Genomic DNA, 13,652 nt, shown 5'->3' with positions numbered 1-13,652 from the left:
CCTCAGCCCCCCTTTTTTTTTTTTTTTTTTTTTTTTTTGTCATCCACTAGAATGGAATGGTAGCTGCCTTTCATGCAACAGAATAACCTCAACTAAAGATTGTGTCAGTGATCTCAAAGGTTGGGGGATATTACCTTACATGCATCATAAATGGGAAGGAGCTCCTTTCTCTCTCCCCTTCCAGAAACTGTTCCAGAGGAGAAGGTGTTCAAAATGCTGATCGGGCCTTTTGCGTATGACGTGGGTCTTGTCAACCTCACCTTCGGCGATGAGATCCTGTCTGTCCATGACTGCAATAAGCGAGGCTTCAACGTGCAGGAGCGCCGCTCACAGAGCAGCGGACTAAAGTTCATTTCGCTCAAAGTTCCCTTTGCGGACCGCGTCGTCCAACAGATGGTCAGCCACATGCTCTTATACAGTGAAAATTTGGGGGGGGAAAAAAAACCAAATTTTAATTGTAACTTCTTATACCAGACAGAAGCAGAGGTTACGGTCTACTCGCTGCGCTTGACTTTCGGCCTGGCGGTCTTGCACAAGTTCATGCCATTTTGTCACACTGCTCATTTGGAAGCTAAATTGGCTGAAGTAGGTGAGTGAATTGTGTTAAAAATGATCAAGCATAACTTCCCTTTATAGTTACTATTCTATAGGCGGAGTACTACTAATGTGGGCTCTGGTGATATGGCCAAAAATCACATCACTCTTTAATCCCTTCATGGTGTACAGTGCAATTATAATAAAAGCATTTCTGAGTTGGTTGTTGTTCTTGAGCTCAGAAGTGAGGTTAATGACAATATAATTTTGAGAACATTTGCCATGGTGTGCAGTGGATATTTTAAAAATGCACGTTAATCTGATGAGTGACCAGAGTAATTTCGCTCCACTCAAAATCTGTGGATGCCAACAAATGTCATCTAATGTTAATTGTTAGAATAAGCACACAGTTTTCTCACTATAAACCATATAGTAAATCTATTTCCAGTTCCAAGGCCACCCTTAGGCCAAGCATTCGCTACTGGTGGCTGCGATGCCACGAACTTCTACATTCTTGTGCAATTCGGAGCAGAAGGCCACAACTTCCACACTCGATTGGGAGCACGCGCTTTGACCCACAGCCTGGCTCTGGAGTACAGCTTCACCACCAACGGAACGCACTTCAGCATAGTGGTTCCGCTTTCATCTCATGATGTTGTCTACGAGGTACGTACAGAACCTGAATTGATTTTTACACCTTTAACATGAGTATTGGGTCACAAAGTTGGAAGACATATATGATTAAGAGTTGTTCCAAAACGTATCCAGTAAGTGTGTTTTTTTTTTTTTTGTTTCCCCCCCCAAGGCTATTGAGGGATCATCTATACGGAGCAGACTTGACATAACTTTGATAAATCCAGAGACCAACCTCAACATAAATGACTTCACTCTGACTTGTCGCTTTCCTTCAACGCTAACAGGTTTGTTTTGAACACTGAAGCTTTTGTGGTAGAGTTGAACCCGTGGCGATTGTTTAAAATGACTCCACACATGATGGAGAAATTGGCAAAAATGTTCAAGTTTATGTAAAGTATTACATTTTACAATTTAGTCCTGACACTTTTCCGTTGTAGCTTTATCTTGTAACATTGATTGCAAACTTTTTGTTTTGTTTTAATATGCTCGTCCCTTGCTTCAGCCGCTAAACATCGTTGACACAGTTACCGTTGTTTCAGAATGTTTACCCAACGGCACCATGACGGCGCTTGCGATCAAACTGGAGTCGGTCCCCAGCCTGAACCCCAGTGAGCTGACCCTGCTTGACCCGACCTGTGGGCCGGTCTACAGCAACAAACGCTTCGCCTATTTTGTCTTCACTGGCAACACCTGCGGGACCACCAGGAAGGTAAGATCCTGACTCACCCCTACCGCAGAACACTGATCTGAGTTCTTTCTGTGCTCCCTCAAAGTTCGTGTCAAATTCGATGCTCTATGAGAATGAAATCTCCTTGCCACGTCAAGCTGAACTGCCTACCAATAATGCCTCGCATGAAGAACCAGAATATGAGTAAGTTGCAAGACACACCTCTTTAATTTGAGTGAATTGTATTATACAACATTGGAATATTCTATACTGCAACCCTCATGCACATGAAATTGACTTATGGGTAGCTTTGCGGTAACCTTGACTGGTGCACAACATGTTAAAGCTTGCCAAAGTGACCATTAAGAAAAATTACAACCTGAAGTCATTAAAACCGGATGCATTTTAGGTCATTGTAAATATAAAAAGCTGAAGATCACTTCACGGGTAAGCAGTTGACTGTCTCCCCAACCCCCGTTTTTTCTCCCCTTCAAGCTTAAGGATTTCATGTTACTATGACGTCAACACGAGTCGCTCCGTGACCTTTCACACCAGACCTCGCAGGAGTGATCCGTATGCAGAAAACGGAAGAGGCGCGCTGCAAGTGGTGCTGCGGCTTGCTATTGGTATGCGGCCACTCATTCAAGCTTGGAATAAGAAAAATTCTTGGCAATGTCAAATTAGATTCTCCTCGGATTGTTTGAAGCGATCAAATGATGATGCGCTTTGGCAAGTTAAAGCGACCGCCGCACTTTAGTGGCCTATCTGCGGTCGCATTGAACTTGTCTATAAATGGTGAATATACAAGACAGCAACTACACTCGAGTAGCACTGAAAGCAAATCTCTGCCAAACAGTCTTGGACATGTCACTGCAACATTTGGTCCTGATGCAAGTGGAGTGTCACTGTCAAGTGAACATGGTGTATCCATGAAGAAGCATACTTGTGATCGTCAAATGTTTAATTTTGCTTATTGGTAATTTAAGAATGAACCACTTGGCTGATGCTTTATGAACTTGAAATCGGGATACAAGAGGCAATCTTTAAATACAAATCACTTGATCTCATGCTTTATGTAAAAAAGAGTTATCCATAAATAATCTTTGTTGCTTGCCAACATGATCTCTTACTTTGTATGACAGATGAATCCTACAGTGCATTTTATGGCTCCGCCAACTACCCCGTCTCAAAGTACCTGCAACAGCCGTTGTATTTTGAGGTGGCGCTCCTGAGATCGACCAACCCCAAAGTGTCACTTGAGCTGGAGTCCTGCTGGGCCACGGTCGACATGGACAGAAGATCCCAGCCCCGATGGAATCTGATCATAAATGGGTATAAAAGATTTAAAGCTGGTAGATCTGCTCGGGTTGTTGGAATGGGCCACTGTTTATGAATCTTGTGCTCGACAGCTGTCCAAACCCAGTCGACCCAAACCAGGTCGTCTTCCATCCGGTGTGGAAAAATGGCGGAGTGGAGTATCCATCCCATGTAAAGCGCTTTGAGGTCAACATGTTTGCCTTTGCTCAAGACCAGGATAACTTGACTAAGCAGGTAATGTTTTTTTTTCTTTTAATTCCCCCTCACAGAATGCAGAATTCATTGACTTACCAGTTTGTCATTGCAGCTCTATATCCACTGCGATGTGGTGATTTGTGACTCCCGAATTCGCCTGAGTGACGCATGTAAGAAGAGGTTGTGTTACAGCCAAGACAACAGGATGAAAGGTGGGGCCACAATTTTTATTTTTATGTATTTTTTTTTTTTTTTAAACTTGAATATCTGTTCTAGTTCAAAAGAGAGCTGCTCCAAATGTGCGAGACGTCACATCAGTGTCTTCTGGATGCATCTATCTAAATTAATAATAAAAGTGACTTTTAAACATGACATTGCAGTGGTGGCCTTGTTCTATATCAAACTCCTTGATCATTTTTTTTTCTTCCCCCTCCCCTTTAATGGAGGAACAAAGTTCCTCTGTAAATTACCTTCAAGGAGGATTAAGTTTTATTGGTGTCAGGCTGACAAAAAGCCCCCCTCATAGAGTTAATATTTATTAGCCAACATGTTAATACATGTTAATTGTATGACACTTATGGTTTTATATTAGCCATTATGCTCGACACTGGCTTGTATTAAATATGCATGATGCATATGAATCAGAAAATTGCATCACATTTAGTCAGCATATAGGATAAAGCAGTAATGGGAGAAACCTTTTGTCTTGCATATTCTCTCTGTGCTTGAATGTAACCTGTCTACACACACACCTGCATCCATGTATGACAATGATATCAACATGGGAAAAGGTTTCATACAGTTACATGAACAAGGATAAAAAGTACCGGTATGCGCAGAGATGTAAATGGCACAAGATTCAGCATGATCACAATCGCAAAGATTAGGTTACGTTAAGAGGAACTGAAGTATCATCTGAGGACTGGAGTTTGGGTGCAAATGCCAGCAGGACCAAAGCAGTGTTTGTTTCATCTGGCCCGTGTTTAGCATCGTACACACCATGTCACCAAAGAGCATGCTGACTGATTCCAATTTTGAAGACACCTATATGCTTATTAGATGACAGCTTGGTTAAATAAGCCTTATGGCAGTGCTTCCATTTTCTGTTAACCACCCACCCAGGAACAAAAGCATTTTCCACCTTACAAAGGGGGAAAAAAATAGCACTTATGAAAAGAAAAAAAAAAAATTGAAATATACCGGTGTATATATATATATGTGCCAGAAATAAACACATGCCCCTACTTTAATGGTATACTATTCTATTACTGCAATTAAAAAGCATGGTACACCCACTGTCAAATTTTCAAACTTTCCTAAGGTTCAATGGTTTTTTTTGTGCAGGCCCATTTCATGAGTTTAATTCAGTGGTTCTTCACCTTGTTAGAGGTACCGAACCCAACCAGTTCATATGCACATTCACCAAACCCTTGTGAATTTTACAAATTCAACATTAAATGCATTTAAAAACAATACAAATTCAAGACAATTTTTATGGTAGAGGCTCCATCAAACCCAGGTTAACCACTGGTTTAATTGTTGCACCACAATTGAAAAGCACTGATTTTTGTAGGTTAAACATTTGCCATATTCCTTTATTAATTTTGTCTATGTAATCACTGCAAAGTTTTGACTGAATTCTCATGCACATTTTTAACTTCATGAAGCACATTCCACTCAAGTTAGACAATTAGACTTTAGTTTATCTAGTCGTGGGAAAAAAAAAAAATTGTGACAAGCATGCTCACTATTTTGTACCAACTGGAATCCATTGCAGTCCCATGAAGAAAATAGAGCATTGCGATACAACTTTGTTTAAGAATCTTTATTTAGAGCTAAAGAGGTGAACAGGACCAGTTGAGATCCTCCTTGGCTGTCTCGAGTCTGCGCTTTGTGCTGGGAAGAGATTAACGGTTAGTAAATGTCATGGAATCATTCAATCGATCAAGGCTCACTTTTCAATCCTTTGATCCCTTGGAATCCAGAAATGCCAGGACTGCGACGTGGACACTGACCTCTGCAGATATCTTCTGATGTGTCGTTTATGTCACATACCATTGCTTTACAGTGGATGTAGATCTAAAATTTAAAACTACATTAGTATGCTGTACAGGATGGTTTTAATCTAGAAGCTGTAAAAACCTTGTACCTCATCTTTAAGAATCACATCATCTTTGGTAAAGGTGAACATGTTTATAGAGAAACGCTTGAAGTGGGATGGGATGTTGACCCTGGCATCAGCCGTGACAGGATGGAAGAGTGTAACATGGCTGTCCTCTTTGTTCTCACAACTGTCGATTCAAAAATTGGCATTAAATGAGTAGGGAGCACAATGAATTAAAAAACAAATAAAAATCGTACGTGTTCACAATGACATCCCAACTGGGCTGAGAACTTGAGTCTTCATAAGCAGTGGCCCAGCAGCTTTCCAAGATGAGCTCCAGTGAAGGATCATTAGAACGAGTCAGCGCCACCTCAAAGTACAGAGGCTGCCTGAGGTATGTCACTACTGGGTAATCTTCAGCTTGGTAGAAGTAACTATAGGAGGAGTCTGAAGCAGAAAACCAAATTAGTCATTGTCTTAAACATTTTTGGCCGAGTATTCTTACCCTGAGCCAGCCTCATTTGGACATCAAGTTGTCCCATTCCAATCTCAGCTGAGGGGTAAGTGCTGTGGGATTTGTAGCCGAACTTAACAGTCCGAGTGTCATTTATCATGTAGTAGCAGGACACAGTTTGCCTATGTAGAAGTGAAGGATGCAGCTGAGGTAATAATTCATTATATATGATGATAGACCATCAGGGTGAAGACTTGCCTATACTCAGGATCATTAGGTGATGCGTAGGTATTGCCTCTGTTGGTATAATAGTGGCCAATCTCATTCTGGTAAATCATGTAGTTGTCAAAGAACTGGAGGAAAAAGAAAATTACCACTTTTAACCTTTCATCCAAAGTTTTATATTTAAAAACAACAACTTACAGTTCTTGTGGTTCCACAGCTATCGACGCCGAATGAGAAATAGGCGAAGCGGTCATCACTGAAGAATGGCTTACAGGACTTGTCCTTGAGGGTGAGCCAACCGGGGATGAGGTTGGGAACAGACTCCACTTTGGCAGCCAGAGCCGTTATTGTTCCATTGGGATAGCACACTGAGGACAGGAGGCAAGAATGTCACCAAGTTCTGCCAACTTTTCCACTGCATTCAGGTTTGCCTTCTTGACATTTATATTTAAAAATAAACCCACATTCAAGTCATGTTAGCCCATGTATGAAATTATCAGCCTGTCATTTGATACATTTCCATTTTCAAAAGAAAGCATTTCTTACTTGTAGTTCTCAAGGGGAAGTTGCAAGACAGGAAGAAATCAGCAAGCATCCAATTATTGGTCATCTCCCAAAGTAGTATGTCAAGTCTTGCCCTGATTGAATCGGCGGTTACGCGCTGTGTGGTGGGAAAAAAACCAAAAAGTTAAAGGCAGTTCCAAGTCATTTGTTATATTCCGCCAAAGTAGTATGTCAAGTCTTGCCCTGATTGAATCAGCGGTTATGCGCTGCGTGGTGGGGAGGGAAAAAAAACAAAAAAAAAAGTTAAAGGCAGTTCCAAGTCATTGGTTATATTCCTAAACTCTACCTCAAATGCCGTCTGTTTGGCAGTAAAAGGAACCACAAGGGTAAGGTGGGTCTCATTCTCTTGCAATCTGAACTCTTGTTCCAGCTCAGGGGTCAGTGGCTTGTATTCAATCAGAGTCTCAAAGTTTTTGCCTTGATTTCCAAATGTCACTTCAATGTAGAACAAATGCTGATCACAAGTGCCTTTGATGGTGGGGAGTACTTAAGGCGAAGAAAGAAAAAAAAAAAATTAACCATGTTATAAATGCAAGGCTGTGTTCAAATGTGGTACACATCTTACCAACATCTTGCAGAGAGGCAGTAAATTCCACGGGATGAGCAAAAGCCGTTTCTTCTGGATGAATCAAGAACCCAAAGACGAGAGCAAGTGTGTAGGTTGTCACCAAGGGCTCGGGATTCTACAGATTGATGAGAATCTGGTTTCATTTACACGCGTCACTATTGCAGAAACGCCAAGTAGGTCACATACATGTTTGAGGACTTCAGTGGCAACAAAGGGAACTTTCAGAGAAAAGCTCTTCAGACCACCAGGATGTCTGTGCTCTTGTACAATGAAGCCTTTTGCGACGCACTCTTCCAGAGTGGATGTGCCAGTAGAGAACGTGATGTTCTTCAGCTCCACATCATCCAGGAAGGTGCCCACGTGGATGCCGAACAATCTCTCCTCTGCATTAGTAACTAAAAAGTGTCAGTTGTCAAGAGGATACCCTTAACAGAACCCTAATGAAACATTTAACCTTCAGGTCAACTTGACTTACAGTCAACAGCTTGGGGTGGCCTGGGCATAAGAGGTGTGGTGATGGGGAACAGGATTTTATATCTGGTATCTTCATGGCTTCGCTCAGCCCGCCACATGACTTCAAGCATGGGCTCGACTGTGTAGGTGATGTGGTACTGGTAATCTGGGGCATGGCTCTGTAATTATGTATGGCAGTTTTAAATAAGTCATGTCGGTGGACAAGCCGCATACCAAACGCTCACCTTGTTGTAGCCATCAGGAGAACCCACGGGGATCTCAACGACAATGTGGAAGTCTGTAGCGGACAAAGCGTAGCCACGTGCGGCCATCTGACGCCGATCTTGCAAGAAAGAGGGCCCCACCCTTTTAAAAAAAAAAAAAAAAAAAAAAATTAAAATCGGTGGTCTGGGTGCGTGTTTGGGTTTTAAAGAAACTCACCTGTAGGGCAAGCAGCCACCATGTTCATGACTGTGACACCTTCAGGTGACGTGTGGTAGGTGCTAACCTTGAAAACCTCCATTGGGACTCCGGCCACCTAAAATTGGCATTTCAGTTATACTTCGGTTGATGGTATAAATTAAGATTTCGCCATGCCGCTTACATCTTCAGGATAAGTTTCTGCTGTACTGTAGGGGCTTCGTACAACAAGGCGGTGTGCAGTGGTCATGGCTTGGTAGCCAGCCTGTTCAGCCTCACCCTTCATCATCACTACTGGCTCAGGCGTGTAGAAGGTCATCTTCCAGATACCAGACTCATCAGTGGCCTATTTATAATTAAAAAAAATAAAAAAAAAGAAAGATTTGATTCAATTGCAATGCAAGGTGGTGCACCTTTCGTATCATTTTAATCCACATACACTAGGGTCAGCATTCCTCAAATATTCGTCACCCTGGGTATCCTTAACAGGTGGGGGCATGTAGTTTGACACCTAAAGAGGGGGAAACCAAAATGTTAAGTACAAACATTTGGATAAAAATGTAAAGTGGGCAAAAGCCACTTACTTCCATGTAGGTTCTGTCACAAAGAATCTCTCTGGTGGCCCAGCGGGTGTAGCTGCAAGTCCTCATTACATTATGGGTGACCACATCTGAGGGTTTATTGCTGTACATTTGCAGTCTGAGGCCAACAGTGAAGGTTGCATCATCCTACAAGGACAAGAGTCTGAGTAGGAGGACCAAACATTCACTTAAAATAATTAAAACAAAAGGTGACACAAGACACCCTATAGCCACCGACTCAATTGATTGACTATATCCAAGGATTAAACCAAGACTGAACTGTTGTGCAATAAGCCAATTCCCAAAAAAAGCTATAGTTTTGAGCTAGCAATACTTTGTTGTTCACATAGCAGCCCATCAGTGATGTGTAGATTCTGGTGTTGCCCCACGGGTCAGACTCCATGCTGTAGCCACACTGAGCAGCCAAGACGGGTGTTAGCGCGATGTGTTGGGTACCATCTGGTTGAAGAGGAGGAAACGATTTTTTTTTTTTTTGGGGTGGGTGGTGGGGAGTGCCACATCTGAGACATTTTAAGAGTTAAACTTACTGATGGCCTCCACTTCTAGTTGGTTCCCTACAGCCAGGGCTTTATCCAAAGAGAGCCTCATCAGATTACCCACACAGTCAGCTTTTAAACCACCTGCTGGGAAAGACACTGCTTAGAAATAGTGCACATAATGCATTTGAAACTAACAAAAAAAATATAAAGGAAAAAAAAAAAATCTCACTTGGCTGTGGCTTTTAGCATTTGGCTTTGCTTGACTCAAGGCGATTACCACAGCCAGCAGGCTCCGTATCAGTCTTTGAAAACAAGTCGTCACATTAGACACAAAACCACAGTGAGGAAAAAGAAACCAGATATACTTACACATTCTCTGAATTCATCATATTGCAATCAGTCAGAGTGGAGCCACACCACCCCACCCAAAAAAAAAAATGAAAACCTCACAGGAATGGAACCACTTGCAGAGATTGGCACACGAAGCCCAGCATGCCCCACCAACTCTGAAGTGAAGAAGGGGCTGACTACTTCATTTAGGCGTCATCACTTGCTATATATCACGGATATTGATGATGCACAGGTGATCTGCATCAGTAATCAAGTCCCCGCCACACCAACACTCACCCACACAAAAGCTAATCTATATATTTACATTAAATTACATAGAGTAGAAAATGCAGGAAATGTTTCTCATTCGCGTTCTCATTATTAACCTTTAAGATACTCACTCATCCAAAGAGCACAGCACATTAAGAAGGCAAATAATGCAAATTGAAGGTGCTTTTAGTGGTTACCAACTCAACTATCTGGTACCCTGAAAAGGTTTTTGTTGAATTTACTCAATTTCGTAGAGTGGTTGCATGTAGTAAAATAATCTGGTTCTATGTAATTTTTAGGTTGACTATACAGCTACTAAAAAAATATACCTGGATCGAGATGATTTTATTTTGTGCAGTGACTTGATGAAGTCAAATTTAATAAATTCAACACACTATTTTTTTCAGTCAAGACCATTATTTAACATTGCGCCAAAAGTAGCACATCTGCCTCACAAGTCAAGTTTTAAATTAAACCCATCCCTGGGTTCAAAATATAATCCATTATTCCTTGGATGATAATAAACAATTGAATCAGTGTTTCGTTAAAATATAGATAAGGCTTATTAAAACACTCCTGTATGTGGCATGTGTGTTGAGACAAAATCATTGTGATCCACACGATTAAACTGCTTGAAATTTATTTCATACAGTATGATGGTTAATGTTTCAAAAATGTGCAACCATTGTGAACCATAGAAATGTGTTTATGGAGGCAAAACAACTGACAATTCAATACTATGTTGATAAGTTCAACAGAGGGTGGACACAAATGTTCACAGACATCAATAGCCTCTGTTCGTCTTGTCCTGTTGGTCCAGCAGAGTCCGTTGAAGACCAACTTTGGCATCCGCAAAGGCTTCATTGAGGTTTAAAGCTTGTTGGAAATCCCTAACGGCATCCTCAAAAAAACCTGTAAGATATTAAGAGTAGAGGAAGGTGATGGTTTTCAAAGGTGTCACAGTGGCTTGTTGAGTCAGCATTTGCAGTTTCCCACACGGGCTTTGGATTTATAAATACACACCACCATCTGGTGTCCTCGAGAAGTCAACAGTGTTGGAGTCATATGCAAGTAGTTTAAAAATGTAAACCTATATTTTATTTTTATGCAGTATTATAATTCACACAAATATTCTTCAGCCTCAAGACATAAACATAACATATCAATAAATAGAATCTTTCGTAGATAGGTTGAGGTTATTTTAATCGAACTGCATTTTTAACAACGGTAGAATGCAGGGTGTTTAATTAGAAAAGAGAGGGTCATTTATGACGTTCGGACGATGTTATCAAGGGGACAGTTTTGAAATATAATTTGAGTTTGCCTCGTACAACAAATAGCTTTAAGGATAATTTATTTTGAAGGCCGGAAGCCGGAAGTAATCTTGGACTGAGGTGTCTGTCCTTACCCAGTCTATAATGAATTAATCCTCTGTTGTAGAACGCTACTGCAAACTTGCCGTCAGCCTTTATTGCCGAGGAGTAATCCTCGACAGCTTCGTCAAAATCCACCCGAAAGTATTTTATTTGGCCGCGGTTGTTGTAAGCAGTCGCCAAACGAGAGCCTTCACCCTCCCTGTGAAAACAAGGTGACAGCGTCTTCCTCTTGATTGCAAAGTGCCGCAAACCTTAACAAGCCTTATAAGACAACAAACAACAACCTGTAATGTGCGCAGGACGAAATGAACTTGTTGTAAAGCTCTTCAGCCGTTTTGAAATTCTGTTTTTCAAATTCTATGTTAGCATTTTGAAATATTTGTACACACTCGGCCTCCATTACGACCAGAAGTGACGTCACCCAATAGGGTTCAGTTCCGTTTGTAGTGGGCGCGGCTACTTGTGACGACTACGGAAAAACATCTCTTCACACACTGTGCTGAATTTTAAGCGAGATTTGTTTATTGCGCGTGCAAATGTCACAGCTTTTGATGCTTATGTATCCCCCCCACCCCCTCCATGTCGTTGTATCCATTCTCTTTCCTGCTTAATGCTTGATTCTATTGCAGGAAGCTGGAGCTTATCCCATCTGACTCACTTTCACACCATCACTGAGTGAAAACTGAACCCACACTCCCTGCATGGACTTCACGCAAGTGAACCGCTGCACGGTCAGTAAACTTGTTCAGTTTAGTTTCTATCTATCCATTTCCCGACAGCTGAAACTAGGGGCCATTTGGGTTGCAGGTGAGTAGGAGCCCATCCCAGACCGCACTCTAGACTGGTTGCCAGTGAATCATTCATGGACATCTAGACAAAGAATTATTCAAGTTTAGTTTAGTTCAGTTTTTATTGCAGTTGTGAGACATTCTCAAGCAATTTTCATAGTGAAGGACACAGCTGTCAGGGGGAAAGTGGTACCTCAACCATGCAGAGGTCACCCGGTGGCCATGCATGCGTGCCCTTTTTGTGCCTCATTTATCCCCACACTGTGTGAAAACCAAATAGCCACGTTTAACTCTGTCCTGAAAGGTAATGCATGTTTATTTTACTGTGAAAAGGGCGATAATGTGCTTAACGCATGCATGTAGATTGATCCACATATTCATAAAGTAGTATTTTATCATTATTTTTTATTAATCCTTGCTTAGTTGCAATAGCAACATTTGAAGCCCATACATTGAAAGAAGAACTACTGTATATGATTTTGCCATAATTCTTGTTTGCACCAAATTACCATTCAAAATGTATTCAAACTAATTCAAAGTGGAATAAACCCTGCTACTTTTTGTTCGGTGTTTATGGTTCATCTGTGTTTTCCCTCATGTAATAATTGAATGGATGGGTGGATGGACTTTTTTTCCTTTCAATCATCACCCTTACAATGACCCGTTTTGTTCTGGCTCAACTTCGATTTAAGCAAAGGGTTTACTTGGAAGACATAAAAACCTCCACATGAACTTGAAGTAAACGTCCGGCGTGCAGCTCAGGAACTGACAATGTCTTCAATGTCTCTCTGTGCTTTGGTATGCGGTTTACCGGCTGAGAGACTTGACACAAAGTGTTCAAGTCCAAGTGCACACCTGAACAACCATCCATCACCCACCTTCAGTCAGTCTTCCAAGGGCATTCCCCGTGAGGGAGACTGGAGTTTACTTTATGCATAAAAAATATGAAACTGAGGATAACATGAATTTGTTTTACTTTGTTTTTGTTGTATAGTACAGTTAATTTCTCTATGTGCATGATTTTAGGGATGTATTGATGAAAAGTTATCAATTTTGATTACATTATTGATTCTGCTTCCGGATTCTAAAAACCCAAATGTATTTTATTTTATATTTTTTTGTATGTTAGTCTACTCTTTATTTCATAGGCTTTGAGTTTACCGCAATACGTCGGCTGGAATCTATACGCGTTTTTTCCACTTCACAGTAATGTGTCAGTTACATTCGTCTTCTTCCTCCCACTGACACGGCAGCGTCGGCTTCGCCTTCCGTGTGTGTGCTAACCCGGCAAGGTTGCAAACAAACATAAAGCAGCTGTCTAGTAAAAGAGGAGACGCGAGTCGACTGGAGGTAAATGTTGACTCGTGAGGGTGCACACAGAAGACACTCTGTGTCTGACTCGCTGTCTGGCAAACAAGCCAACCTGTCCCAGGGGTCACCTTTGACCCCTGAATATTGCTTGCAGTAACATCCAAAGCAGTAAATATACTTTGGGTCTTATCAGATGAGTTCATCACCACATATTAAGGCATCAAATTATGACTAAAATTTGTGCTACTGTACGGTAACTATTAGTGTTTCCAATTCTATGACATAATGCATGGGCCTCTTCTCTTGAGCAGCGGCATATCTGAAGTTCAAATAAATATCAATTTTCCCTTAAAATATTA

General features: G+C 41.3%; 3 protein-coding genes across 3 annotated transcripts in view; 1 reads left to right on the top strand and 2 right to left on the bottom strand.

Annotated features, from left to right (window-relative positions):
* The window catches only part of zpax1 (zona pellucida protein AX 1), a 19,983-nt gene extending 10,219 nt beyond the window's left edge, over positions 1 to 9,764 (bottom strand). Inside the window, exons 1-8 of the mRNA XM_019857836.1 lie at positions 9,588 to 9,764; positions 9,448 to 9,520; positions 9,267 to 9,359; positions 9,053 to 9,177; positions 8,722 to 8,865; positions 8,577 to 8,648; positions 8,322 to 8,483; positions 8,159 to 8,255 (exon numbers count right to left, since the gene is read on the bottom strand). Of these exons, the coding sequence (XP_019713395.1) occupies positions 8,159 to 8,255; positions 8,322 to 8,483; positions 8,577 to 8,648; positions 8,722 to 8,865; positions 9,053 to 9,177; positions 9,267 to 9,327 (661 nt within the window). The 5' untranslated portion in view covers positions 9,328 to 9,359; positions 9,448 to 9,520; positions 9,588 to 9,764. The remainder of the gene's footprint in view (positions 1 to 8,158; positions 8,256 to 8,321; positions 8,484 to 8,576; positions 8,649 to 8,721; positions 8,866 to 9,052; positions 9,178 to 9,266; positions 9,360 to 9,447; positions 9,521 to 9,587) is intronic.
* Positions 9,765 to 10,441: 677 nt separating this feature from the next.
* ttc32 (tetratricopeptide repeat domain 32) lies at positions 10,442 to 11,633 on the bottom strand. The gene is made up of 3 exons (XM_019857848.1): positions 11,479 to 11,633; positions 11,227 to 11,393; positions 10,442 to 10,730 (listed from the first exon to the last, which is right to left on the bottom strand). The coding sequence occupies exons 1-3, from the start codon at positions 11,592 to 11,594 to the stop codon at positions 10,603 to 10,605; spliced, it is 411 nt and encodes a 136-aa protein (XP_019713407.1). The 5' UTR covers positions 11,595 to 11,633; the 3' UTR covers positions 10,442 to 10,602.
* The window catches only part of rngtt (RNA guanylyltransferase and 5'-phosphatase), a 48,355-nt gene continuing 46,023 nt past the window's right edge, over positions 11,321 to 13,652 (top strand). Inside the window, exons 1-2 of the mRNA XM_019857841.1 lie at positions 11,321 to 11,406; positions 11,824 to 11,925. The gene's annotated coding sequence lies outside the window, so the exon portion shown is untranslated. The remainder of the gene's footprint in view (positions 11,407 to 11,823; positions 11,926 to 13,652) is intronic.

This window comes from Hippocampus comes, unplaced genomic scaffold (assembly GCF_001891065.2).
Source record: "Hippocampus comes isolate QL1 unplaced genomic scaffold, H_comes_QL1_v1.1 scaffold154, whole genome shotgun sequence".
NCBI classification, from domain to species: domain Eukaryota; kingdom Metazoa; phylum Chordata; class Actinopteri; order Syngnathiformes; family Syngnathidae; genus Hippocampus; species Hippocampus comes.
The sequence above is the reverse complement of the archived record's forward strand: the minus strand, read 5'-3'. Positions and strand labels throughout refer to the sequence as shown.

Excerpts from the sequence above, each read along its gene's own strand:
- ttc32 (XM_019857848.1), bottom strand. The coding sequence starts at position 11,594 with ATGGAGGCCGAGTGTGTACAAATATTTCAAAATGCTAACATAGAATTT. Across the intron at positions 11,394-11,478 it reads TCGTCCTGCGCACATTACAG|GGAGGGTGAAGGCTCTCGTT; the intron begins GTTGTTGTTTGT and ends TTGTTTTCACAG. Across the intron at positions 10,731-11,226 it reads ATTAATTCATTATAGACTGG|GTTTTTTTGAGGATGCCGTT; the intron begins GTAAGGACAGAC and ends AATATCTTACAG.